This window comes from Nannospalax galili, unplaced genomic scaffold, assembly GCF_000622305.1.
Source record: "Nannospalax galili isolate Female #2095 unplaced genomic scaffold, S.galili_v1.0 scaffold1027, whole genome shotgun sequence".
Classification (NCBI taxonomy): domain Eukaryota; kingdom Metazoa; phylum Chordata; class Mammalia; order Rodentia; family Spalacidae; genus Nannospalax; species Nannospalax galili.
In genome coordinates, this window is record NW_008355723.1 from 884,160 (window position 1) to 912,146 (window position 27,987).

The window sequence follows — 27,987 nt, forward strand, 5'->3', positions numbered from 1 at the left end:
CATGTATGTAAGTGTACCCATATCATGCAACGCCTGTGGAGATCAGAGAGGGTGTTGGGTCCCCTGGAACTGGACTTATGGATGATTGTTACCTTCCATGTGGGTGATGGGATTCAAACCTGGGTCTTCTGCAAGAATAGCTACTGCTCTTAACTGCTGAGCCATACTGCTGAGCCATCTCTCCAGCCCCTGGGATGTGGTCTTGAAAGGAGACTGTGGAATCCTGATCCCATCCTAACTCTCTGTTTTCTGGCTCTTAGGCTGAGTTTTACTCCTCTACACACTCCTAGCATATGCCACCACAGACCAAAACAATCATGAGCTGAAACCTCTAAAACTGTGAGAAAATAAGCCTTTTCTCTTATAAATTGATATTAGCTATTTGTTATAGTGGCATAAAATTGACTAGTATAATTGTTTTTTTTTTTAAATTTGGAGATAAAAACAATAATATCTTACCTCAAAGTTTGTTGGAAAAAGAAAGTAAGCTAACTCTGGATAACATCTGGTGTCTGGAGTACTCTCAATAAAAAGTGGCTGGTGATAGAATATGTGAATTTCAGAAGAGCCACAAGCCTCATTAGGGAAAGCCATAAATCCCTTAAAGTGTCTAACTGGCCATAAATTGGCAGCCTGGCTCTGCTCAAGCCTGGCCTTGCTTAAGCCTAATCAACTGGTCGCTCCCTGGACTGAGAGAGAGATTATGGCGCCTACCTGTCTCCTTTAGTGTTATAGATAACTCACCCACCTGTCTGAGAAGAGACCCTCAAGGACACCAAACCTGGGCACTAATTCAACTCCCCACAAAGTGCAGCTGTGTCTCACAACTGTCTTATAAAAAACCCCGGTTTCTTTGTCTAGTTGTGGAAGCTTGGTTCCTGCGGTCAGCCTCTACCTCTCATTGTATCTTCTTGGAATAAAGGAAGATATATTCCTTGCCTGTTGTAGGTCTGGCTCTGTTTTCTGGTCTCCTACTCCTCTATCTTTCCTTTTATTCTCCAAAAATCTAACAGCTGGGATGGAAGAAGGGGGGGGGAAGGATAGGGCTCCACTGTGCACATCGTCCAAGAAACAATACTCAGAAAATGGACTGCGTAAATGAAGTTTCATGAACGCCCACAAATAGCAGTGATAATAAATGCTGCCAAGAAGGTTATCCACAGAAGGTAGAATGGCACCTCACATCCTGGTTTGGTGAGCAGTCATCTGAGAAACTGCCTGGACTCAGGAGGAGAATGAGAAGTTAAAGGCCCAGAGACATACGCAAACTGTTGGTCTAGGCTATACGCTGGTGTAGGTTTAACTGGAACCATTCACTTTGTTATGTGACTGAATGGCCTGTGAGAGTTTTAAAAGATTTATTTATTTAGATGTTTATTTTAAGTGCATGTGTTTTGCCTGTATGTATGTATGTATGTATGTATGTATGTATGTATGTGTATAAGTGCACCCATGGAGGTCAGTGCAATGCCCATGGAGGTCAGAAGAGGGGTTGGATCTTCTGGGACTGAAGCTACAGGTGGTTGTTAGTCGTCATGTGGGTGCTGGGAACGGAACCTGAGTCCTCTGCAAGAGCAGTCAGTGCTGTATGTGTGTATGTATGTATGCCAGTCACATGCATGCCTAGTGCCCTTGGAAGCCAGAAGAGGATGTAGGAGTCCCAGGAAGTGGAGTTACAGATGGTTGTATGTCTCCATGTTGGTGCTAGGAAACTAATTGCTGAGCCATCTTACCAAATCCTGATTGTGAGAGCTTTTATCAGTAAATAGGCATTGTTATTTTATAATCAGTAAAAATGAAGAACAAATCTGTGCTTTTTTAAAAAGCTCCTTTTTAAAGAAGAACTACATGAGACCACCTATATAATGCAGCAGCCTAGTTTCCTCCAAAATCCCCACCTCCTTGCAGGCCCTCCTCCTCTAGGGAGCTTCAGAACTATCATCAGCCCAAATTGGAGCCACTTTGAATTCTGTGCTCTGGTTAAAAGCCAACAGGAAAGGGGTCTGGAGTCCTCACAATCCATCATGGGCAACTGAGGGATTTGGGGAGATTCTCCACAGGGGAGAGATGTGTTGGGTACCAGGCCAGGGTTACAAGGAAGGAAAAGGTTCCCTACAACTTGTTCAGTGTTTGGTTTTCACACAAAAGATAAAGAGAATGAGATCTGGAGTCTATTGGGTCCAGCTAGAGAGACTGAGATAGTACTGTTTGCTTTAAGATTAGGGTTCTGTCAGTGTTGTTAGGATTATCTGATTCTTCAGATTCCAAGCCTTCATCAAGTTTTCCAACCTGTATAAACTTTCTCAGTTTCAACCCCATCCTCACAAGCTTCACAGATAAGCCACTTCCTATTCTTTGCCTCAGTAGAAAGTCTGGTTGAAACACTTACTGTATCTTTTGTAAACCTAGCTGCAGCGCTGACTCCCTTTATACTCTAGTGCAAAGAAGTGGTTCAGGATCAGGGATTAAATCTGAATTTCATTGTTCTCAAGAGTGTGCCCTGAGCCAACTTAACCTCTATAGGTGTCTGTTTTGACATCTGCAAAACTAAGCAAAGAGTGTGGGTTTCATGGATGGGGAGATGACTCTGTGGTTAAGAGTATACTGATTTCTCTTACAGAGGACCTGGGTTTGGATCCAACGCTCTCTTCTGGCCTACACAGGCATTGCACAAGATGGGTGCATTTGCAGACATGCAGGCAAAATATTGATACAAATAAAATAAAAATAATAAATAATAATGTGGGTTTCATTAATTGTGAGGATTCACACAGTCACTGACCGCTGTATACCTACTCCTTTGCAATGGATTCTAGGAAAACTGCTATCCCTGCAGTTGAATTTTTAAGGCTCATGTGGGTCAAAAATCCCAAAATGAATCCTTTTCTTTTTGTTGTCATCAAAACTATGTTTAATAGCTAAGCACTTTAAAGCAATTATTATTTATTTGTGTGTATGTCTCTCTCTCTCTCTCTCTCTCTCTCTCTCTCTTTCTCTCTCTCTCTCTCTGTGTGTGTGTGTGAATAAGTCAGCAGAGTATGTCGGATCCCTTTGGAGCTGGCATTATACATGGTTGAGCCCCCAATGTGGGTGCTGGGAAATGAACTCAGGTCCTCTGAAGGAGCAGCCAATGTTCTTAATCATTAAGTCATCTGTCTAGCCTCACAGATAAGCACTTTAAAATGGTCAATTTAGGAGGCTGAAATAATCTTTTCTCTCTCTCTTAAGAGTGATGATTCTATGCTAAATATTTATCTTTTAGGTTTTTTAATTTTTATTTATTATTTTTTATGTCTATGAATGTATTGTCTGCATGTATGTGAGTGCACCCATGTCATGCAATGCCACAGAGATTAGAAGAAGGCTTCGGATTTCCCTGGAACTCTAAAGGACAGTTAAGGACGGTTCGTAGCCACCATGTGGGTGCTGGGAATCGAACATGAGTCTTCTGCGAGAGCAGTCAGTGCTCTTAACCACTGAGCCATCTCTCTAGCCCCTCATCTTTTAGTTTTATTGACACACACCCCAAATGTACATATGTATATGCATATAATAATTATTTCTTCTCATTAACAAATGTTTGAATGTGCAAAAGTTATTTTTAACTAAAGGAGAAAAAATAACAATCATCTTAATCACGTGTTCCTTCTGCCACTAATACATAGTCATGTAGACAAGTGATTCTGAGGAGCCATATCGCTGGTACTGGACTCCAATGTCTCTAGTCCTTCTCTGTCCTCTAAAGTGACGGCAGGCAGGAGTGCAATCATGAACTTGGGTGTGAACCTCCTTCTTCCTCAAAGGTCTTTTTGCTGGGATACACTGGTAAACTCAAGGATTAAACCAGAGCTAAGTTTGAATACTAATTAATCCTACTTCTTAGGAAAAGGGGAAGAAAAATTAAGAGAGTAAAGAGAGAGAGGTCTGGGGTTAGAGGTGATTGCCAGAAGTGTCAATTGATTTTCATCATGCACTGAGCTAAAGAAAAACAAGCTTTTGCCTGGACCAAGCCAACCTCTCCTTTGTCAGATCACTGTAAGACTCCCTGAATCAGCCCAGAGTGCAGTGGAAACCGTGTGGGCTGGGAAGCGGGAGGCTAGGTTTGAATTCTGACAGCTTTCTATGAAGTCAATGTCTCCTAGGTCAAAATAGTCTCCAAATTCTAATCTCACTCTTAAATCACATCTTTGTCCTTTTAACTGTGAAGGACTTATGGCTTCATCTTTAACAATAATCAGATGATGCACTTTCAGCCATGTGGCTAAGAGTCATTGCTTCTGATAACAGGGTTTTCTAGGAAGTAGAGAGCACACTGGAATAGCTGGTGGGGTAGGAGGGCCTAACTGGGAGTAGGGTGAAGCTGGGACCATGAGAGGCCCAGGAGAACAGTTCATCACTATTAACTCTTTCTAGAAGAATGTTTGAGTGCCTGGCACAGAGTAAGGCCTCAGTAGATACCTTTCAATGAATAAAGGCAAGTGGGAAGGAAGGAAGGAAGGAAGGAAGAGAGGGAGGGAGGGGGGCGGGAGGGAAGGAAGGACATTGGAATTCCTGAGAAGAGGTGGGCTAATCTAGACAAAGAACAGATACTGCCTTCCAGATTCAATCATAGAGGCTTCAGCCTAAAGACATTATTTAAACCAAATCATTTCCCAGAGATACCACCTCAAAACACCATAACTGGATTAAGCTTCCACCCTCTTAATACCATTAGCATATGACTTTGGGGATTAAATTCCCTTATGAGTTTGAAGGTGCAAACCATATTGAAGCAACGGATTTAACTTTGATGTTTAAGTCATAGTATATTGTAGCAAGATTTAAATTTTCTAATGAGCAAATTTTTATAATTTGGAATAAATAAAAGACTAGTGTAACTAATATTATTGATATCTGTTAATACTCATCGAGCCTTTCTCCCTTGGATGTCACTGTGGCTATGGACCAGCGGGGTTAGGACTCTTTACATAGATATACCAAAATATTAGGGGGAACAAGTTATCTACCTATATGTTGTGGAATAGCTGCTTGTTGCTGAGCACTGTATGGAAGGGTACGGAGGATGTATGCAGCAGCCCCAAACTAAGGATACCTATGTGTTTCTAGTCAGCCAGGAGATTTCATTGGAGCCTTAGCATTTACGTGTGGGGGGCAGTAGTGTGATATAGTGCCTAAGGGGGCATTTCTGCTACCAGACTGCCTAGGTTCAAAGCCTAGCGGTCCTTAGGCAGGTAATTAACCCTACAGTGTCCCAGATTGCTCACATGAAAATGCTGGGGATGCTAATCTTCAAACATGATGGTGAGGGTTGGGGAGGTAGCTCAGGAGAGTGGCAGGAGGATCAGCCATTCAAGATCATCCTCAGCTACACAGTGAATCTGAGTCCAGTGGGAGTACAGGTGACTTTTTCTAAAAACAAACAAAGAACAAACAAACAAACAAACAAAACCTGATTTTGAATCCAACTGTGGGGGTTGGGGGGGGCTATTGCTGATTTTGGCCAGCGGGGCTGCTACAATGGAAAGCTGGGATAGCAGCTGCATTACAGGGGTGCTGGCTATCAGTTAGCATTTCCCTGCATGCCTGTTCCTAATCAAGAGAGATGAAAGTCACCCATGTTCAGTGATAAGGGTAATTAAACCCTAGTTAATGTAGTTGACATAGCAAATCATATTTGGTTTAAATCAGTTAAAAAAAAAAACAAAAAAACAAAAAACAGACCTGACAGTGGGCTTAGCAAGGCACTCAGGAACATCCAGCTCTTAAGACTGTTTGGAGATGAAATGAGCAGATAGCTGCAAAGTGCTTTAGGACAGCTGGGTGAGCACCAGCACCCAGGAGGAAACTAACCTCTATCAGTCCTGGATGAGGACAGCAAATGCGACAATGTACCCTTTACACATCTCATAGAAAATTAAAATAACAGCACATGAAGCCACAGTCTCCTAGAGACACAAACCCAAACTGAGGATGCATTGCAGAGGGGCTGGGAGCACCCCAGATGGCTGTGGGCGTTGCTTTCTTAGCAGCACAGCCCCGTGGCACTGAAACAAACGTGCTATCTGAGCCAGTCTAGTGTACCTTAACTAAGTTTTTCCAGTAAGTTCCATTGCTATAATCAGAGTGAATCTCAGGTAAAGCATTAGAACACCAAGGTGGAGGGAATGATGGGAAGGAGGCTGTGCCTGACTCTCAGCTCACCTCAAGGCAACTATTCAGTGGGGGTGGGTGTCCTGGGTGTTTTGAGGGATGAATTGTAGGTAGACTTTGAATAGAAGCTACAGTTTCCAGAGTGTCTAACTGGCTGTGGAACTGTCACCATGGCAAAACTGAGGGGAAGGGAAGGCATGTGGAAGAGCAGGTCCACAAGATGTGGTGGTGGTGGTACCAGCCATGGAAACTCACAGTGCTTCCTCCCTAACTCTGTGCCTTGGCACACAGAAACACACATTACAGGTTCCTTGCCATATGATGTCATATGTCATGTCAGGACCTTGCCTCTTTAAAAAGGCCATCACCAGAACTGAGCCAATCCCAGTGCTGCGTCCTTGAACCCCTCAAAACAATTATGAGTTAAGTCTCTTTTCCTTGTAAGTTAGCCTGCCTCAGGAATTTGGAGCTATAAAAAGATGACTAATATGTCTGCATAATATTAGGACAGCCACTCAGAATAATGCAATTCAGAGAGGGCCTCAGTACTTCATAGGGGCTGCAACTACAATAGCATGCCAATACACCTGGTTATTTTTTTATGTGGGTTCTGGGACTCAAATTCAGGATCACATGCTTGTAAGGCAAGTACCATACCAACTGAGCTATCCTGAGCCCATGTGTGATAACTTTGAAGTTGTCTGTAAATGTCCCTTTAGAAGGTAAACCTAGTAAAAGACAAGGAAAAGAAAGTGATCAAAGTTCATCGTTTCTTTAGGAATGGACTTGAGTCTTTTGGAGCAGTTTTAGTGTTAGGAAAAGAATGGGACCAGTTTGATCTAAAAGTATGCACTTAACACCAACTCTCTGCATTTGGAGAATGAGAGCAAGGGCAGGGCTCTTGTCTTCAGGATTCCTTTCTTTTAAAATATTTTTATTACATTCATCTTTTCATCTGTGTATGTACATGTATATGCATACACTTGTACCACGATGCAGGTGTGGAGGTCAGAGGACACCTTGCTAGAGTCGGTTCTCTCCTTCCATCATGTGGGGTCCAGGGATTGAACTGAGGTCATCAGCCTTGGCAGCAAGTGCCTTTACCCTCTGAACCATCACACCAGGATTCCTTTCTTATCTAATTATACTTGCATCTTAAATCACATATAGGAAGGATCCAGTTGGCTTAATAAGAGCTTTCTGGTCCTGCTGTAACTGACACGGTGGAGCCTTCACTAGATGCCTTGCTGAAGACCTGAAAAACCTCTGGTTCTGCTACTGCTGAGCTGGGGAGCAGCATCCACTCAGGGTGCGACCTCTGTGTCCTCACATTTTCATGCCTCAGCGAGGGCATGCTACTTTTCTTTCATAAGGTCACCTGGAGGCTACAGTGAGGTCAAGAGTATGAAATAGCTTTGCAAACTCTTCCTGCCCTGTACACAGGCTGGAGGATGGACAGGGTAATGATTCCTCAGCGCTTGAATGTTTGACTTTCAACTGGGAAGAACTGGTGCGAGGTGGAGAAAAATGCACTTTGAAGCCTAAAACCTTAAAAAGGAAATTAATGGCTTAAACAAACGCCAGGATTATTTATAAGCAGTAAATAGTGGAAAATGAACTTGATGTACTGAGCAGGCAGAGAGACATTTGGGTTTCAAAGACTGCCTGCTTCATCTCTCCTTAAAAGGAAAAAGGAAAGGAGGAAATATACCTTGAAGAACAGCATCATTAGAGAAGCAATTAAAGCCTGGAGACAAAGGCATGTAGTGAGAAAATTTTTTTTTGAACAATTCATCTTGCCTTACAGAATGAGCTCCTCCAAGGTGGGCCTGGGTCCCACCCATCTTTGTGAGTTCTGCTCCATGTCTAGTAGAAGCTGCATCATAGAAATGATTTAAGAGGAACCATGTGCTGCTACAACTTCTAGATCAAAACATTGGCAATACTATGTGATGCACCCTAACACATATTAGGCTAAGACACAAGAACTTTAAGGGTCCTATTTGTTTGATCAACCTTAACCCCTAACTCTCACCACATCTACTTCCCACCTGCAGCACCAGCTCAGAGAGCAGGACTATCTCTGCCTTGTTCATTCGTATAATCTTAAGATACATGCCACTTTCTTGGAAGATGGACCTTGGGTTTTTCTTAAGTTTGAAAGGTTCTAGAGAGTAAGCACATGTCCTTATGGGCTCCATGACACTAAAACAGGGGCTTCATTTTCACCCAATTAAATTTCCCTTCATTTGATGGGCACAATGGGCTGTCATCAAACAAAATGTGTGTTCTTCACCATGGCGCTGTGCAGACTTTTTCTTCCTCCTTTTCCTGGTTTGTGCTTCTCTCCTCCTTTCCCCTTGTCCTCTCTTCCTTCCTTCCTTGCTTCCTTCCCTTCCTCCATTCCTTTCTGGTGAGACAGGGAGAACATTTCCCCCATTCTGTATAGGAGGCTGGGGGAACCCCAGGCCTTTGAGCTGGAGTAGAGATGCACCTAAACAAACTGGCACAGCAATGCTTGTATCACAGCTTCCTGGAGAGACCACCGGCTCTCATCTCCCCAGGGAAGTGCCTCGATGCTGAACAATCTTTTTAAAAATATATTTTATTTATTATTTTTATTTTATGTGTATGCATGTATTGCTTGCATGTAGGTAAGTGCACCTGTGTTGTGCAATGCCCCCTGAGGACAGAAGAGACTATTGGATCTCTGGAACTGGAGTTACGGACAGTTGTTAGCTGCCATGTGGGTTCTGGGATTCGAACTCGAGTCTTCTGCAAGAACAGTCATGTTCTTAACTGCTGCACTATCTCTCCAGCCCCTATGCTGAACAATCTTGAATGATACTCACGTGCATCAAGTAAACCTCAAACCATAGTCATGAGTATCCATTTCTCCTTCTATACATTTATTTCTTTTATTTAATTTTGTCTGAAAAATGTTTTGTAAAACTAAATTCTGTGATAAAAATGGCCTAAGATCTATTGGTACACAGCCATTTTGCATCATACTATATGATTGACAGAAAGGGCAGCATTTCAAATAATGTTTGTATTGTAATGACTGTGTAGGAGCCTTGAATGATACAATTTTATAAAATAAATGTGACTGTCAGTTCCCCCTTGCTGCAAACCAAACAGCAAGACAGAAGAGGGCCTGATAGATGCAGCAGAATGACCACGTGGGCACACTAGACACCAGGCTCAAAGGCCAAGCATTACTCTGTAGCATTAGGGTTAGAGTAGAGCTGGGTGAGGTACTCGGAGGGATCAGGCCAAGGTTGTCAGAATGACTACGACACTTATTTTCTTGCATCTTCAACTCAAATGAGACATATATTAGGCATTAAAGAATCATTTTCTGGGCATAGTATTACACATCTTAATCCCAGCACATAGGAGACAGAGGTAGGTAGATCTCTTATGAGACTAGGACAGTTGGGGCTGGGAGACAGAGACTCTGTCTCAAAAACAACTGCCCCCAAACCCAAAAAACAAAAAATCAAACTAAACCAAAAAACAATTATTGAATGGTTGAACTACTGAGTTGATTTTTTTTTTTTTTTTTTGGTAGTTTCATGACTAATCAGTGAAACAATCTGTATCTCCTTCAAGATTCTGTTTCTGAGCTGGGCCTGGTGGCATAGGCCTGTAATCCCAGCTACTGAGGTATTTGAGTCAGAAAGATCACAATTCAAAACACGCTTGCACTATAGAACAAGGTCAAGGCCAGCTTGGGCAATTTACTGAAATGCTATCTCAACATAAATAGGAAAAAAAAAAAAAAAGGATGATGTTGGTTAAGGGTGTATTTCAGTCTTAACTGCAAAGTTTGTTTCCTCATCTCTAACATGGGAAGATGTAGCATCCCTTGTGTATTCTCTCTCGCTCTCTCTTTCTCTCCCCTCTCCTCTCTTCTCCTCTCCTTAAGAGATGGGAGAAGCTAGAAGAAGAAAGGTACATTTTTATTTTCATGCCACTGAGGGCTTCCTCTTTCCCCACTATCCCATTTCAAGCTGGGTCATTCTTTGCTGCAGAGACTGTCCTGCACATGACAGATTATTTAGAAGTAGCCCTTCCCTCTACCCACTAGATACTGGTTATATTCCCAAATTGTGACAAGCAAGCATAGTTCATATGGCTAAATGTTCCTTGGGAGACAAAATCACTCCCTGTTAAAAATGACTGATGTAGCTCTAATCACCTATTGAATAATTAAATATTTCATTTATAAAATATGTTGTTCAAGCACTACATAGTCACTGTCTATGGCTATATGAAGTTTAAATACATATAAAGTCAGGGCTTACACAGAGGAAGAAACACATCAAATATCAAATTAAAGGGTATAGTCAACCCATAATTATTCATGAAGTGAGTGATGATGTGGATAATAAAAAAGTTATTTGAGTCATATAATTTCCCTGCATTAGATTGCTTTTCTAATTATGGCCCATCTAGGCTAAAAATATTAATTGCCATCAATTTCCTGAGCACATGCTGAGTGATGACAGAGAAGATGGTAAGTGTGCATGGAGGGAAAGAATTTGGGTTCTTAAATTTTCATGGGGACTCATAGAGTGGGTGCTTTAATTTTAAGGGCCAAGCTGGATTGGAAAGCTCAGAAAAGAGGGCTAGGGCTTGTAGTTCAGTAGCAGAGAGTTCACTTAGCATGTGAAAGGCCTCGGTTTGATCCTCAGGACCACCGAACCACAAACAAGCAAACAAAAACCAACCAACAAAGCAAATAAGCGAGCTTGAAAAATCATGGCAATATCTATACTTACAGGTGAATTAAAGACTTGAGTCCCCGAAAAGTATGCCTTGAAATCGACTTGATGTTGTTGTTTTCTATGAATCTGCAATAGGTGACAATATTTTTGGTCAGATTGCTGTAGGAACTTGAGAGCACCTGCCCTGAATCATTGTGGAAAAAAAACATTTCCTACTTACAAATACTCTAGATGTGGAAGACCAATAAAAGCATCATCACTGATTACGTCAAAGGAGTTTGATGTGAATAACCTGCCCAGAAAAAGTTCACAAATGAAAATGGTTAAGTTGATAGACATTTTTACTGCTTTCATCTCTCAGAAAAACAAGTAGAGGTTGATGCAGACAAATGTCTAGATGTGAACTCTATAGTGTTATTTATGCAGAAAACCTTTGAAGCTTTTGTATCTAGTTATCTCCTCGGGAGATGCTCAATGAAGGGCGCTTGCTTCTCCTCTTCTCTCAGTGATCCATGTCACAAGCCCTGGGAAACATTTTGAGATACAAGCAGAGCAGGTAGATAGTAGATGCGGTCAAATCAACATTTTACATGACAAAGACACTAATGATTATTTTCATCTGCTCTGAAAACTTCTGGAATATTCTGACAGGCCAAAAGAATGGGGAGTCAAATCCTGGAAGTCATTGAAAAATTGCCTCCATGTCTTGTTGTGCTATAATATCTCATAGCAGGCATTGACTTGATGGAGATTGTGCCCATGAATCATGAGCACCAACTCACCTCCTTCTTTGAAAATAGGACAGGCCAAAGATGGGAAGTAATGGTGCTTAGGAGGAATCTGAGACCATTTTATTACTAAATAATCGAAAGAAATCCTTTTACTTGGGCAAATTTATTTGCAATTTCAAAATCCACAAGGATCTTGTTTTGAAATCACCGAGAATGTTGACTAATCTGTCCCTAGGCCCCGTTGAACTGTTTGGAGAATGTAACTGAAAGGCTTAAAAGAGGTATGTTTAGGCCAAATAATAGAATTGTCTACCAGACAATTTAATACGAATATGAGGTGATAATTCTGTTAGTAATCTTGTGACATTTTACTTTTGAGGTTCAGGGATTAAATACATACAACTGCCAGTAGCTGGCTGCGACTTCTCTCTAAGCCTGTTGACCAAAGGCATTGAAACAAGGAGATCTTACTTCCTCAAGCACTTTGGAATAAATCATTTATTTGATATCTATGATTGTTTGGAAACAATTGGGGAAGGGTTAGAGATGAACTGGGTAGGAAATGATAATTTTTGAAGCTGAAGGATGAGAACACAGGCATGAACTTTACTATCATCTCTATTTTGTGTCTACTTGAAACTTTCCATATAAGCAGAGGTGGGGGATGAACCAACCAAAGAAAATGAGGTGATTTCTTGCATTTCTTCCTAAACTATCAATCCTGGGGACTGTTCAATTCACTTCCCTCTTCTCTCTAATGCCGTGGCTTTATACTCAGGTAGTTCACTAGGCTCTGAAGAGCCAGCGGTAACTAATCAAGCACACATTACAGCCTGTTCTTATTAAAACGAAGTCCAAGGTTCATGACTTCCATCACCACTCTGGTAATTGTCTCTTCTCATTTTATGGTTTTGGAAAGCAACATGATACTCTGTGTTACTCCAAGGTAAGCTGACACCCAAAGGCTTGTACAGGCTCCAGGTTTTGTTTCTGTAAGTGCAGCAGCAGGGATGGAGAGACTTGAACAAGGTAGCAATAGATACAGAAAAGTGCTTCTCATGCTCAATGGTTTGCAAACCAGCCTAGAGTTGATGAGGGTTCTCATCATCTCACACTCCAAGTTGCTAGAAGAAATATCTTTCATTCGCTACTACCCCTTATGTCAAATCGGATGCAAGATAGAGTAGGAAGTGGATATTAGATGCAGAACTTGACTATACATGTCACAGAAATAAAAAGGGGATTTCTGTTAGAATGTTTTTCTGCTTGTTCAGTGCCTATCCCTAACACCTGTGACTGTTCCCATTCTATAGTGGATGCTGAACAAATATTTGTTGAACAAAAAGGAATTCAACTTTACATTAAACGCCAGTCATTACTAGATTACTGTATTGGAGGTTCCTTAGAGTTGAGACTTGCCCTTAATTGTTTTTGTGTTTCCAGCTCTATCCCAATTCCTGGTTTAAAAAAATATTTGTTGGACTAGATTTCAAGTATTGAAACCTCTGGCCAAAACTACAACTACATGCAAAATACTTGAAAGAAAGAGGTCGGGATACAGTAAAGAATGTTCTACACAATTTCATTCATATACAGAACAAAAACTAACATAAAAAGTCTATGCAGGTTGGCATCAACATAGTGTTATTCTTAGAGGCTGGTTCTGACTGAAAGGGAGCACTAAGGTTGTCTGTACGCAGTAATAATGGTTGATCTTGACCTGGGTGCTGGACATAAGGATGCTTACTTTATATAAATCAAATCACTGAGGAACGCAGCTAACCACTACACCACCAATATCGCAACTGGGACCTTGCTCATATGAACTTACGGCAGTGGTGACAGCATGTACAAGACTCATGCAAACTCAACAGACAAAAACCTAGGATAGAACTGTGGAAATAGGCAGCAGGCCCCAATCTTAGCCAAAGGACTATTGGGTAGCTGATTACTACTGGGTGAAGGGGAGTGACTCTAGATAGGCTGACTAGACCCCAGTGGGGCTGGAGAGATGGCTCAGTGGTTAAGAGCACTGGCTGCTCTTGTAAAAGACCTGGGTTTGATTCCTAGCACCTACATGGTGGCTAACAACCATCTGTAGCTCCAGTTCCAGGGAAACCAACACCCTCTTCTGGCTTCCGAGGGCATTACAGGACATGGGTACTCTTAACATACATGCAGGCAATACACTCATACACATAAAATAAAAATAATTAAAATTATTTCTAAAAAGTACATTTAATAATGTGTCATTTCTTTTTGTATACTTATATTTCAATTTAAAAATTTCTTATAAGAGCTAAAAATTTCATCTGGTTAAGATAATAGTTAATACCATAGTCTTAATTCTAAATTCAATGGTGGTTTCTATGGATAGGGATGTATAAAATTATACATGCATTCTAAATATAGTTGTATGGGCTATTAATTTTTTTCACATATATACTTAAAAGTCTCAGGCTTATATCACATTCTATAAAGATAAAACTCAAATCTTTCATATTTTATGGATTCTTAGAAGTATGTTTGATTTCAATATTGTGGTTTCTGATTGAATCAGATGTATTAAGTATTCTAAAGTCTATGTTAATGGAAATAGTACCCACCTCAGCCCATGTTCATATACAATAGTCTTGGGGTAGACCAGAATGGATGTGTTTTATGTTACACAAACTCTGTCCCTTTCCATGGATTATTAAAGCAAGAATCTCAGCCTTTCCCTCAGAGGAGCCAGTTCCAAGGTTGGATCACAGCCCCTGGCTTGATTAGCCTAGTTCAAAAAGGTGAGTTTGGATAAGATGTTGCTCTTCCTTGGGCTGTGAAATTGACAGCTGAAAAATGAAATCAGCCTGCGAAGAGCTAAAGGAAATCTCTTGGGACTAACTTTGATGGACGACAGGTAAGTGGTTCCTGTAAGGAACACATAAGAGGTAACGGAACATGGAGACCTTACAAAGGAAAGCATTGAAGGCTGCCATCAGGGAGCTGCCTAGATCTGTGCCCAGTCCTAACCAGTGCTTTTCAATCTTGGTTGCACTTGGAATCACCCAAGGAGATTAAAATACAGCTCATTTCCATTCTTAAGGATTCTGGTTAAATTCTATACTTGGAGTGTGGCCCAAGGTATTTTAAAGCTCCCTGAATGATGCATACAGTCAGGACACATAAGAAAAGGCTTCCAGGTCATTTATGGCCCCCTCCTTTACCTGTGGTGACCAAGAGTCCTCTGCCCTTACAACAGCTGCTGTGTGGCACATGGAGGGGTTAGAGGTCTTTCTGTCTCCATGAATACACACAGTAAGAGTCTGCTATACTATGAATCAGGTGTGACAGTCATCATCATGATAGCAGTGTCACAGAGGCATTTGTGGGACCAAAGTAGGGTCTGAACGATTTTGTTACCCTGAGCAGAGATCAGAGGTCTGGAGCACAGACTAGCCAGGAGACATCCCAGTTTGCAGAGGTTGAGTACAGCTATCCCTGCCCTGGTACTATAAGACCCCTGAAGTCTCTGCCACTTATTCTCTTCATAGGGAAGGAAGAAACTAAGCCTTTTCTTTTTTAAGCCAGTTTGGTGGGGACAGATCTAGGTACTTGAGGACCAAGTACTTTTGGATCCAGTATGAAAGGGGCTATGGGAGGAGTGGGGAGAATTATTATCTCTCATGCAACCAAGGAAGTATATATGTTTCCTTTCCAGGAGGAAGAGACTAGCATGCATATGCCTCATGCATATGTGATGCCTACATGAACATATCAGCTATCAATTCCAGACAAGCACTAGCTCATTTAAAAATGATAGCTATTGCCTCGTAATGCTTACACTTTATAGCCTCCTGCTTGGAATATTTGGTCTTTAGAACAACCCTGTGAAGGTGGTAGAGCTAGTGTTGCTATCCGTTGACAGAAGAAAACTGAGGCCCAGAGAACTATTCAAGGCTTTGCTAAAGATCATGAGGCCCAAACTCCTGGTTCAACACCGTTTCTGCATCTTGGGTGGCCTCTCAGCATAGGACCCAAGTCACATATTGGCACGATGACTGCATTTCTGATGAACAGCCACAGTGACACAGCTCAGAGCATACAGACTTAAGAGATACAATTAAATGATATATATTTGAAAGGAATTAAATGACCAATGTAAGTAGTCTCAATGCCACATGAAGATCTTATGCTCTCAATCTGTATTTTCAAGAGTAAAACATTTAAAAAATTAAATGCAGTTTACAAATAATGTGCATTTATTATAGAAATTCTAGAAAATGTGGAAAGACTTAAAAAGAACCCCATTATCGTGCAACCCAGACACTAACCTGCATATGCCTATGTACATACAATGCATATATATAAAGCTGAGACAATTTTTGTATTCTATGTCTTTTTCTTTTCTTTTTTTCTGTTTTGGAATTTTGGTGGGCTCTGGCATTGCAGTTTAGGCTGGCCTGGAATTTACTTTGTAGCCCAGACTGACTTTGAACTTGAGATCCTCTCACCTCAGCCTCCCATGTGTGAGGGTTACAGGTGTGCACAGAACTCCAACTTGATTTGTGTCTTTTTCATTTGTTTATTTGATCATGAACAGTGTCTCATCACAATTTTTCAATCACATAGCTTAACAGACAAATAAGTTTCACATCATGGACATACTGTAATTTAACTTTCTTATGTTAATTCCAGTTTTTACTACCCACCACAACCATCCTTATCTCTGAATATTCTTTCCTCTCTCTATTTCCTTAGGATAGATTTAAATATTTTATTGGCTGGGCATGGTGGCGTACGCCTTTAATCCCAGCACTTGGGAGGCAGAGGCAGGAGGATCTCTGTGAGTTCGAGGCCAGCCTGGCCTACATAGCGAGTTCCAGGTCAGCTGGGGCTACAGGGAGACCCTGTCTCAAAAAGACCAAAAAAATTTTATTTATTATTTTTTATGTGTATGCGTGTATTGCCTGTATGTAGGTAAGTGCGCCCGTGTCATGCAATGCCTGTGGAGGACAGAAGTTGTTGGATCCCCTAAACTGGAGTTACAGACAGTTGTTAGCTGCCATATGGGTGCTGGGATTTGAACCTGGGTCTTCTGTAAAAAAGGGTTCTTAACTGCTGAGCCATCCTTCCAGCCCCCATGGATGGTTTTAAAGTCTTTAGTTTTTTATGCCAGTTTTACAAATCACTTTCCTATGCTGAGCATGTAAAGGCCTTTACATCCTCACTGACATTCAGTTTATCATGTTTTTCTTTTTGTGAAATCATGACTTCTTTAATTCACTTGGGACCTAGTCCCATGTGCAATGTGAGGTATGTTGCTGCCTTGGTTCTTTTCTAAATGTTATTCCAAGTTTATTGAAAGCTTTTTTGTTGAATAATTAATGAATCCCTAACTTGTAAGAGTTGGTCCTTCCAAATGGCTGCTAAGTTCTTTTCCAATTGTCAACCCTTGGACTTGTTATTCCCAATGCTTTCTAAGGCATTATTTTATTTTTCATTATTATTTATTTTCTTCTAATTTCCTTTTGTGTTTATTGAGTTTAGTACTCAATCATATTTTATTCTTTTTTATTAAACCTGAAAACATAGAAATATGGATTTATCTGTGTGTAAAGTATCCAGAAAATTTTGATTTTTAATAATCTTTAAACTGTGCATTTATTTAGTCTTTATTTTTTTTTTTTCTGTGTGAGACAAAGTGTCACTTTGAAGCCCTAGCTGGCCTGGAACTTACTATGTAGACTAGGCTGGTCTCAAACTCACAGAGATCAGCCTTGCCTCTGCTTCCTAAGTGCTCAGATTAAAAGTATGTATCACCATGCCTGGCTTAGAATAATATTCTTAAAATTGCCGTAAAACTCCCATAATTGGCTAGGAAACCCAGAGGGAAATGTGATGCCCCTGAAACCCCATGAGATATGCACATACAGTGTTTAACATTAGTGCATATGTATACCTGGGAGCTGCTTGGCAAGGAACACAGTGCCAGAAAAAAGATACCTCCCTTTGAGTGGTGAAAATGGTCCTGGAGACTTCCCAAACAACACAGATTATTGCCAAACCTCTTGGCTATCTCCCAGAACTAGTAGATAAAACCCTACTGCTGAAGACAGGACATACTTTAAATACAGGACTTGGAGCAATGGAGTGGGAACTGACCTGGAAGCCTTCTACCTGAAGTTTAGCTATCGTAATGCTAGATTATAAAATGCAAACTGCAAAGGGAGAAAAACAATGGTCCAACACAGCCCTAAAGCCTAATAACCATAACAATTTGCATGACAAACTGCCTCTATTGCTGCAGTAGTGGCATTGTTATCTGGGGGGCAATCAACAATTGGACTTAAAGTCCTCTCGATGGGAGGGAGCTCATGGTTAGCACTGTAAACTCAGCCAAATACACATGGCAGGAGAGGACATAGATCTTAGAGAAAATCCTATCTTTTTCATATCTCTAGACAAATGAAATTTCTTACCATATGCTAAATATGGATCCTTATATTTACAGACAAGCATACCATACACCGCTCATCAAAGAAGTTTCTTTTCGCAACAGATGGAGGCTACTGCAGAATTCCATAACTGGTTAGACACAGAGAATATACACCTGAGAGATGCCCAGTACTAGGTGACATATCTACAGTTGAACCTCAATACCTAAGGCTCATAGAACATAGCAGAACAAGTAGAGAGAAGACTAATGCATCCTTCAACTCTCACCAGTAAAGCTTCCTTATACAACAGAGTGTGATGCACACAAACAGAATAAGAGACTGCAGAGTGTGTATCCTTGAATGGGACTCCTATATTGATCTTCACCCACCCATGGCTCAGGGACCATTGCAGAAGAGGAGGCAGAAAGATTGTAAGAGCCAGGACTGGTTCATGAACATAGGGAAGCAGGAACTTTCAGGCCACTGGAAGCTTCCACATGTGAACTTGTGGCAATGGTGGCATCCAGCACAGGATCCATTCCAACTCAATTAAACAAGGGCCTAGAGGAGAGGAGAGAAATGGATATTGGTCCAGCTGTCAAAACTATTGGAGACTGATTGCTTCAGGGTGAGGGAAAGTATCCTTCACATCTAGATGGGCTGACTAGACTCCAGTGGATGAATTTACCCTGAAGGACATCTGAGTGTGATGCACACAGGTTACAACTGGTCAAGTTTTAAGGAATAAGAGACCACAGAGTGTGTATCCTTGAATAGGATTTCTATATTGAAACTCACCCACCCACAGCACAGAGAGCAGTGTAGAAGAAGGGCCAGAAAGATTGTAAGAGACAGCACTGGTTCATGAATACAGGGAAGCAGGCCACTGGAAGCGTGCACATGTGAACTTGTGGCAATGGTGGTATCGAGCACAAGACCCATGCCAACTCAATTAAACATGGGCCCAGAGGGGAGGAGAGAAATGGGTGGCGTGCCAGCCCTAGACTAAGAACTGTTGGAGACTGATTGCTACTGGGTGAAGGAGAGTATGCCTTACATATGATCTTTAGATGGGTTGAATAGACGCCAGTGGACAAATTTACACTGAAGGACAACTAAGTACAAATGCTTGACTGGTTAGGACTTAACATATATGGTGGAATACATGAAGTCTGGTGGGGGCATGGGGTGGGCATAGATGGGGAAGGGGGGTCTAAATTTGATTAAGAACTGTTATATGAAATTACAAAAGCTCAACAAAATAAAAAAAAAAAACCCACCTCCCATAATCATATGCATCCATGTGCACTGTGATGAGAGGATATGACTTGGTGGACTATGGCTGCTAACTCAATGCAGTTCCTTCTTCCTGTTGCCTGTGCACATCTGGCTATTGGGTAGGGCCCATCACTTCATCAATAAAACACTTTAGTGCCAAGGCCATAAGATCATTGGGGGTGTTCTTGGTTGGATAAAAGCTAAGATCAGCAGAATTTATGTCCAAAGGAGCAGAAGAGTGGGTGAGCTGGTTACCAGGGAGCTTAGGTTAAGCAGGAACCCGGAGTCAGCAACAGAGAGAAGTGAATGAAGTAGCAGAGAAACTAAGGAGAATCTGGCTACAGGGGTTCACGGCTAAGGTTGTCCCCAGGTGCAGCTGCGAGGCCAGAGACATGGGCCCATTCAGAGAGAGGACTAGGCAGGCACAGGTGTTAATATAGGTTTGATAGATCTTGGAAGTGATTTCTTGTCTTAGTTTCTCTTTCCAAAGGCCAGGAAAGGAACACTTTGACCATAAATCCTCTGTGTGCCCTTGTGCATGACACTTCTATTTATAGTACAAAACGAAGGGGCTGGACTAATTTCCAAAATCACTTTTACCTCTAAAGATGTTATGAGTCTGAGTTTGTGGCATCGTAGGCATCTAAGCTGGGGTGGGGGCAAGGAGGGAGGTCTGCAGATGGCAGGATGTGGGGAAGCGTGATGCCTACCGAGAAAACCTCATTGTCCCAAACCAGGCTGCTCACCTGGCCCTGTGCCAGGTCCCCTGGCTCTAATGACACACCTTCCTTCCGACTGTCTCCAGTCACCTGAATATCTTGACTACCATTAGTATTGTCTCTGGACCCTGAAAGGCCGGCACCCTCTCTTCCACCCAGAGCAGGTTCTCCTGGCTACAGAGGGAGATGGTTGAGGAGACTCTTCCTCACAATTCCTCCCCCTTTGAGGACTCTTCTGGATGAAGAGACAGCAAGCAGCTGGCATCTGCTTGTCACTTGGAGACAGCACTGATGGGATATGGAACACAGAATCTGGCTTCAAAGCTTGTGGCTGTCACTTATTATTGTATGTTAACACATTAAGTAGGTGAATCTGTCTGTTAAAATAGGAATTAAAATAACAAAAGACTTCTTGGATGAGCCTCTGCAGCCATGGGAGACAATGTAGATGAGCATGTCTCTAGTGCTTCTGCCAAAGAACATCTACATGAAGAGGATAATGTAAGCGTTAGGGAACGAGCCCTTAGACCCAGCAGAGGAGCTTAGTCGTACTGCTAAAGAAACTTAGATTCAGTGCAATCATCCCTGCCCAAGAAGACCAATTGGCATTGTCCAGGCTGCTAGGCATCCACGGGCAGTGTGTAGAATCACGCATGCATATATTCAGTTTCCTTTGATCTGGGTCTGTGTGAACTGTATGTAAATGAAGGAGCATCAAGTGCACAGGTTACAGCTGTTGGCAGATATGGTAGTGCAGCTGGAGGGACTTGTCAACTTGTTTAGGACCTTGCTTAACCAATCCAGATCCTCTGGTTGTTACTAATATTCATTATCCAAAAGAATAGGGTTGGCTGAATGGTAATTAACACCAGGCTGATGATTCACTTTAGCTAAGTGCGCATGTTCTGAGTGCATGTGCCATGTGAATAATTTACATTTGAATATTTTTAAATATGCTCTTAAAACGAGGAAGCACTAAAATGGGACACATCACTGAAGAGCACATTATTTGACAGTTATTTTTGACTCTCATCCTTGAAAAACATTTTCAATGTAATTCAGCTGATCCTTAAGCAGACTGCCACCTCTTCAATCCAGTGATGGGAAAGAACCTTAATTTGACTCCACATACCAAGAGGAAGGGGGGGACTTTAGAGATATAAAATCTAGCTCTTCTTTCTATATATGAAGAAACTCGGGCTGGCAGGGGCTAAGTGATTTGATCAAGGTGCTTCCTTTTTTAGTGCTGGACCAGGATTAGAATGTAGATTTCATGTATGTAAGGAGTCTCTGCACAGGCTCACCCCTTTACTTTATAATCAGTTGTCTCTCATCCCAGGACAATCAGAATGGTTTCTTCCTAGAAACTGGCCCGGTTAGCCAACAGCTCCCACTCCTCCTGCTTTGTGAAGTCATCTTCTATCTTCCAAGAACACCAAGAAGTGATTTAAATTTTATCTGGTCTGATCTGTGCCAGGCCATGTCGTCAACAGTTTGACACCTCTCTTTAATCCTCAAAGGAACGCTGTAATGTGGGTTTTACAGTCTCCACTTAAAACATAAAGAAAACTGAGGTGATGGGGATAAAGTAATTTGAAGCTTGTAAGTGGCAGAGCTGGAATTCCAGGCTCAAACATGATCATCCCACTGGGACTGGTAAATGTCCACACATGCAGCGAGCTTCCTCACCTCCGTCCCTCCAGCTTGTCTAGTATCTGCTGCAAACCAGAATAGCTCTAGTCAATATTTTGCAGGCTGCTTTCCCTCATGGCACAACACAAGACTTTCCAGGGGCAGAGAGGGTCACATGCAGAAGAAATGGCAACTAACTTTAGGAAGAGTAGGTCGAAGATGTTAATCGGGATTTTTAGCTTTTCAAGTCCTTTCCGTCCTTAAATAGAGACTCCTCAAAAGAGAATTAGACATGCAGATTCCCAGTCTAATTGATAGCGGGAACATTTATTCACTGAGCTCTACACAGATGGTTTAGTCACTAAGGACACAGTCATGAGAAAAGTTACTGCAGATAAAATCAGAATATTTAAGCTCCAGAGCCTTTCTCCTGAGGAACTGCAAGCAATGGTCTACATCCTCCGTGAGGTCCCTAGGGAAAGCGTGTGTGCTTGACCAGGTGGATACACGACTTGGAAAAAACTGTGCTGAGTTGTCCCTTTATGGAATAGATGGTTTCATTTCTGTAGAATAGTAGACATGACCTGTCTCTGCTTTGCCACCTGATCTCTCTCCAACAAAATTAAGTATAAATAATTAAGCTAATAACTGAGTTCATGTGTGAACATTTCCAAAGTATATTCCATAGAACCAGTATTCTAGGGGAGATTGAGAAGAATGGAACAACTTTAATTACGGAGGGTTTTTTCCCCCATGTCAAGGTGCGCTGTGAGTAGCCAGGCGGCGATAGAACATGCAGCTGTCCTCATTTAGTTGAGCACTGCACTCTGTTCTTTCAGAGTAACCATTCCCCTGGACACGAGTTTAGAGAACACTGCTCTAAGATGTAACTCTGAGGTAAATAAGGCCCTTTTCTTTTTTCTATCAGTCTGTCTGTCCCTCTTTTCAAGCAAGGAGACCAGAGCTTACACATACAAATGAGAGTTGAAACTAGGGAAACTGGCTGTCCTTGCCAGCAATGCTGCTGCTCCTTCAAAGAGCTTTTGAAACTCTTTTCAGTCATTGTCTTCGGGAATCAGGACACATTTCCCCTGAATAACCTCGTTAATGGCAAAGGTTGACCCTTTGAGAGAGGATTTGATTCAGGGAACAAAACTGTGCAAAGTCAAGCCCGAGCCCAAGATTATTCATGTCAGAAGGAAGTAAACAGAAGTGGTTCAAAGTGAGGATGAAGGAAGGCTTCAACTCCATGTTCGCTTATTAGGGATGCAACAGTCACTGAGGAGGCTACCTGGCACTCCCAGGATTCAGCACTTCTTCTGTAAAGGCACTTCAAAAGGATATGATGATGAGATGCAGTTGGAATGAGGATATAAAGTGTGAAAGTAACCACAGCTCGATGCGTTTTATTTCATGGCTTGGAAACCATCAGTGAAGGTTCTTCTCAAAGAAGGGTTGAGATATCTTAGCGATGGAGACGTGGGACAGAACCATAGCTCTTCACGAGGAATTTTCCAAGAGTTATTTGTACTTACACATTTTGGTTCTTTTTATTTTTTAGAGATTAATTTGCCTTTTAAAAAATGCATGTGTGATATATTCATGTGCATGTGTTCATGTGTGTGCTGTGTGCATGTAGAGGCCATAGTCAATACTGGGTGTTTTCATCTATCACTCTCCTCATTTTTTTTTTTTTTTTTTGAGATAGGGTCTCTTACTGAACTTGAAGCTCACGAATTCAGCAAGACTAGCTGGTCAACAATCTCCAAGGATCCTGCTGTATCTGCTTCCCCAGAACTAGGATTATAGTCATGCACCACTATGCCTGAGTTTTACATGGGTGCCGTGGATTGAATTTAGGTCCTAATGCTTGTGTGGTAAGAATTGTATGGGCTGAGATATCTTCAGAACCCCAATTAATTGCTTTTTAATCATATTTTGCATAGACAAATGTCTATTGAAAAGCAAGAGCTTTTCAATCTCTGACTTATGACAGCGATACTAAATTACTGTTCCATCTTTAGCCACCACACAGAGGACTTGGTAAGGTCTCTTTGGACTGTTTGGGAGATTTGGAATTGCATTGTTCTTGGTGGAGATATTGGGGATCAAACCAAGGTCCTTAAGAAAGCAATATATTATTATTATTTTAACAATAACTATGAAGCCAGTTTTATATCTTAGGTTCTTTCAATTACCAGTTTGTTGGTTTGTTAGAACTGACATAATTTTTGGCCATTTCTTTAACAAAGCAATTTTCCATTTTATAACTGCTTGCAGATTACTCTATAAGAGAATTTTAAGACTGGATGAGACATTAGACATCGGTGTGAGAGTCCCCACAAATCAACTGATGTTTTTGTCTTTATCCTATTTAGAAACCTGATTCCAGATTTCTGCCTTTCCCTGAAAATTGGGAGGTTAATGAGGCCAGGCCCATGTACCACCTTCCCCTCAGTGATAACCAGCTGGAGACAAGGCTGCCCTCTTCAGTAGCCCTATCTTCTCGGGTTTACCTCAGTCACCACCACTCCCTGCTGTCTCATATCCAGCTGCTTCCTTCATTTCTCTCACTATCCCAGGACCCATTAATATTCGAATTTTAAGGCCATAACTAATTCTTTCTTTGGTATTTTATGCATATAAAAGCTGAGGCCTAGTGACATTTTGTGCCCTACCTAAGTCCATTCATGGCCAAACTGGATTTTAGATCCATGTGCCTTAAATTCTAGTTTAGCTGTTCGACATCCTACCATAGGACCATTCATCCGAAGATTGGCCCAGATCAATTATCTTAAACAAAATCTGACATTTTTCACAAAACATGGTGCCAGTTATTTATTCATGAGGAAGAAGTGAGAGAGTTAGGATTTTTAAGGTAAATCATCCACATTTTCTTAGCATGTTCTAATAGAGACCTGCTCATAGAACCCCAAAACATCAAACCTGGGATTGTAGACAAGCCCAGATTATACAATCAGATGCTAGTCTGATGGTAAGGTAATTTAGGTAAATTCAGCCACTGTAATTAAAGCTAATGTTCACTATATGACAGAAACTGTGTCATTCACACACCATTTTAGTTAATCCTTACCACTATCTCCTGTAATAGGTATCTGCTTATACCCCATTTCAGACTTGGCTCAGCTTACCCCAAATTATACAACTAGTAGTCAGCAGAGTGGGAGACTGGCACTTGGGTGTGTCTGGTCACAAAGCTATTACTCCTTGCCACATTGTCCGCTCATCAGGGACAGCAGTAGTGACCACACAGCAGACATCGTAAAGCCCCTACAATGATTTTGTGGCCCATCTTAACCACAGCTTTACCACTAGCCCACATCACCGTTACTGCCCATCATCTGAACGTCAGTTTGAACACAGATTATCAGGATGAACTTATAATACATTCAAATACAGGCTGGCATAATTTACCCATGCAGGAACCACCACTGTCTTGAAACAGCTATATCAGGGTAGAGGGGGACAGTGTGCCTCTCACACTTGCATCCCTCTCAAAGCCAACATTGTGCCTGTTGTACAGTAGAACCCCAACGTGCTTGCTTGTATTTTGTTACTGCTTGCAACTATATAGTAAATACTTTTTTTCTCCCTCAGTCCCCAAGAAACACTTATTTTAACTAAGCACAGACAAATGAATAAGGAAATTATGAGTTAATTTTTTAAAAAGTTTTATAATGCTTCTCTACTATTGGATGTCCTTTGGATGCCCCTCTGGACATTGTAAACAGAACTTTTATCCTTCATAGAAGAGAAACCATTCAGTACCTCTCGTCAAATTAAGAACCCAGGAGGCTAAATGTAAAGTAGGGAAAAAAATGAGGCTAAAGCAGTGGATCTCGTAGGCTCAGAAGCTTTCCTTTGAAGTGCTGGAGATCTCTGTTGAAGGTTTAAGTCATAACTTTGCAAGCAAATATCTCTTCACCTTAGGGGGAGCAGGTTATTTCACTCTCCAGTACTCTATTCCATTAGCTCGTGAAAATTGGGCGATAGCAAATATTAAAAGGATGAAAACATGACCAAAGCTTTCTGCTGTTAGTAAAACAAAATGCTTTACTAGGAAATCCATGGCATTGGGTATCGGAATCAAATATATGGGAAGCAATGTTTGGCTGTATAACCCCTAGGCTCTTCCTTAGGCCATGGCCTACTGCTGATCCTGCGTGACAGACGCCGGACAAACAAATGACCAACAAATGGTAGGCAGGACTAGAAGCATCTAGAAAATGAGAAACCAAGTCAATGTCAGTCTCATATGGGTGGAGCTGGTATATAGAGGGTGATTAGGGTCAGTGTGGTGAGTGGTAACTGGACAAACAGGAAAGAGCCAAGTACTATTAACAGAAACCCTGCTGCTCTGTCTTTCTCCCTTCTTAAGAATCTTTAAAAGCTTCCAAGCACATGAGTGATGCAATAAGAGTCCTTGTTTCAAGAAGGCAACACTGATGGTGAGGGCTGGTACAGGAACTGAAAGATGACAGGGTGGTTACCTGAGCAAGTCTCCCTCCCAACTTGAGAATCTACTGTTCCTCTTCATCCAGAGTTGCTCCTGCTGGAGGGAACAGCAGAGTCTCAGGTTGGGAGGGAACTTGCCCATGTGGCAGTGGACAAGGAGGGATGAGGGGCAGATCGCCATCAGGCTTCTGGGCTGAATAACTGGGAGAGTTAAACACACTTTCAGAGAAATCTTTTGTTGTACAGGACTTGTTTACACAGTTATAAGAATTGGTCAGTTTGGCTAGGGAGGTAACTCAGTCGGTAGAATGCTTACGCAGCATGCAGGAAACCCTAGGTTTGATGCCTGGTACCACATCAATGGGATGTGATAGCTTATGCCTGTAACCCCAGCACGTGGGAAGTGAAGGAAGAAGAATCAGAAGTTCAAGATCATTCTTGGCTAGTTTGAAGCCAGCCATGAATACATAAGAACTTGTTTAAAAAATAAATGTTATTTTTAAAAAAATCAGACCTGTACAGACATGTAGATATTTTGAGAAAAGAGTTTTATAGAAAGCAGTCTCAATGGCTGAAAATTTCCCTTTTAACTCATTATTGTGAGGGCATTTGTTGGGCATAGACCAAAACGTGTTCATCCATGTATGACCGCCAGTAAAGCCTCCTCACACCCTCTCAGTAGACTAGTCTGGCTTGAGTAATCATTAAAAGATTACTGCATTTTTCTCATGTTACCTGTAACAGTACAGACGCAGTGACTTTGAAAGGTGAGCCATGAGCTTGCCTCTGAACAAGGTCCAAATGATGGCATCTTGGGAAGATAGGGCTTGTTTCTTGTTCAAGTCACTTGCTTTCCTGTTTGTCTTGAGTTTTTAATTTCTTATAGACTACATATTGATGTGTCAAGTATGGATTAATTTTTAAATGCTATCTTCTTCCTAAAAATGTAAATTTTGAGTTTTACCCAAGACCAAATGAGATGTTGTTCTGGCCTTATTGAATTCTAAGAGTTTTGTTTTGTTCTTGAGAATGATACTAAAAGTAACCCTGGAATTCACTCCCAGCAGACAGGCATGTCTGAGGAATTGGAGAGCCCTTAATTCATTGAAATGTTATGAAGAAATGGCAGCGTGGCCGTTTATCTTCTTGAATTTGAGTCTTCTGTCATTAGCCTGTATCACTGGGGATTTCAGTCTGTAGCTGAGAAGGAACAGGGCCGTAATGTGTGAAAACACATTTCTCTAAATTGCATTCACTGAAAGAAAGTACCACTATAGCACTAAAGAGCAAAGCAGAATGCATAATCATGCTCACTGGTTACGTTTCAAAACTGGCCCTGCGAAAAAACATGAAATAAAATGGCATTTGCTTGGGAAAGACTTTTTAAAAAAAATGAAAAAAAACCACAAATGAATTCTTAAAAAAATGTTTGGTACAACTAATCTCATGAATTTTTGTTGGATCATTTTATTTTTTTTCTCTTTTTTAGCACAGTGTGGTTTTATTTTTCTTATTCTCTAACACAAACTGCCAGCCACAGCCTCCAACTTTCCCCAAATACTACATGTAACTTGAGGTACAGCATCTGTTTCCCTCAGCATCCCAGGCTGACATTTCCAAAAGAACTTCTCATCATCTCTGTTACAGAAGGTCTGGAGAAGCATTCGGGACATCATCAGATTGTTGTGATAAGTGATAGGAATGGGGCATTTCTTTCCAACTTTTTTTTTTGACAGGGTCTCATTTTGTAGCTATGCTGGCCTCGAAATCTAGATCCTCCTGCCTCTGCCCTCCCAAGCACTTGGATCACAGATAGAATGGGACATTTTTTTTTTTTTTTTTTTTTTTT

General features: G+C 41.4%; 1 protein-coding gene across 3 annotated transcripts in view; it reads right to left on the reverse strand.

Annotated features, from left to right (window-relative positions):
• The window catches only part of Lgi1 (leucine rich glioma inactivated 1), a 39,274-nt gene that overhangs the window by 7,248 nt on the left and 4,039 nt on the right, over window positions 1-27,987 (reverse strand). For all 3 annotated transcript variants that reach the window (XM_017803184.1, XM_008853084.3, XM_008853085.2), the window contains 2 exons: window positions 11,104-11,175; window positions 10,938-11,009 (listed from right to left, as the gene is read on the reverse strand). In XM_017803184.1, coding sequence (XP_017658673.1) covers window positions 10,938-11,009; window positions 11,104-11,175 — 144 coding nt within the window. The remainder of the gene's footprint in view (window positions 1-10,937; window positions 11,010-11,103; window positions 11,176-27,987) is intronic.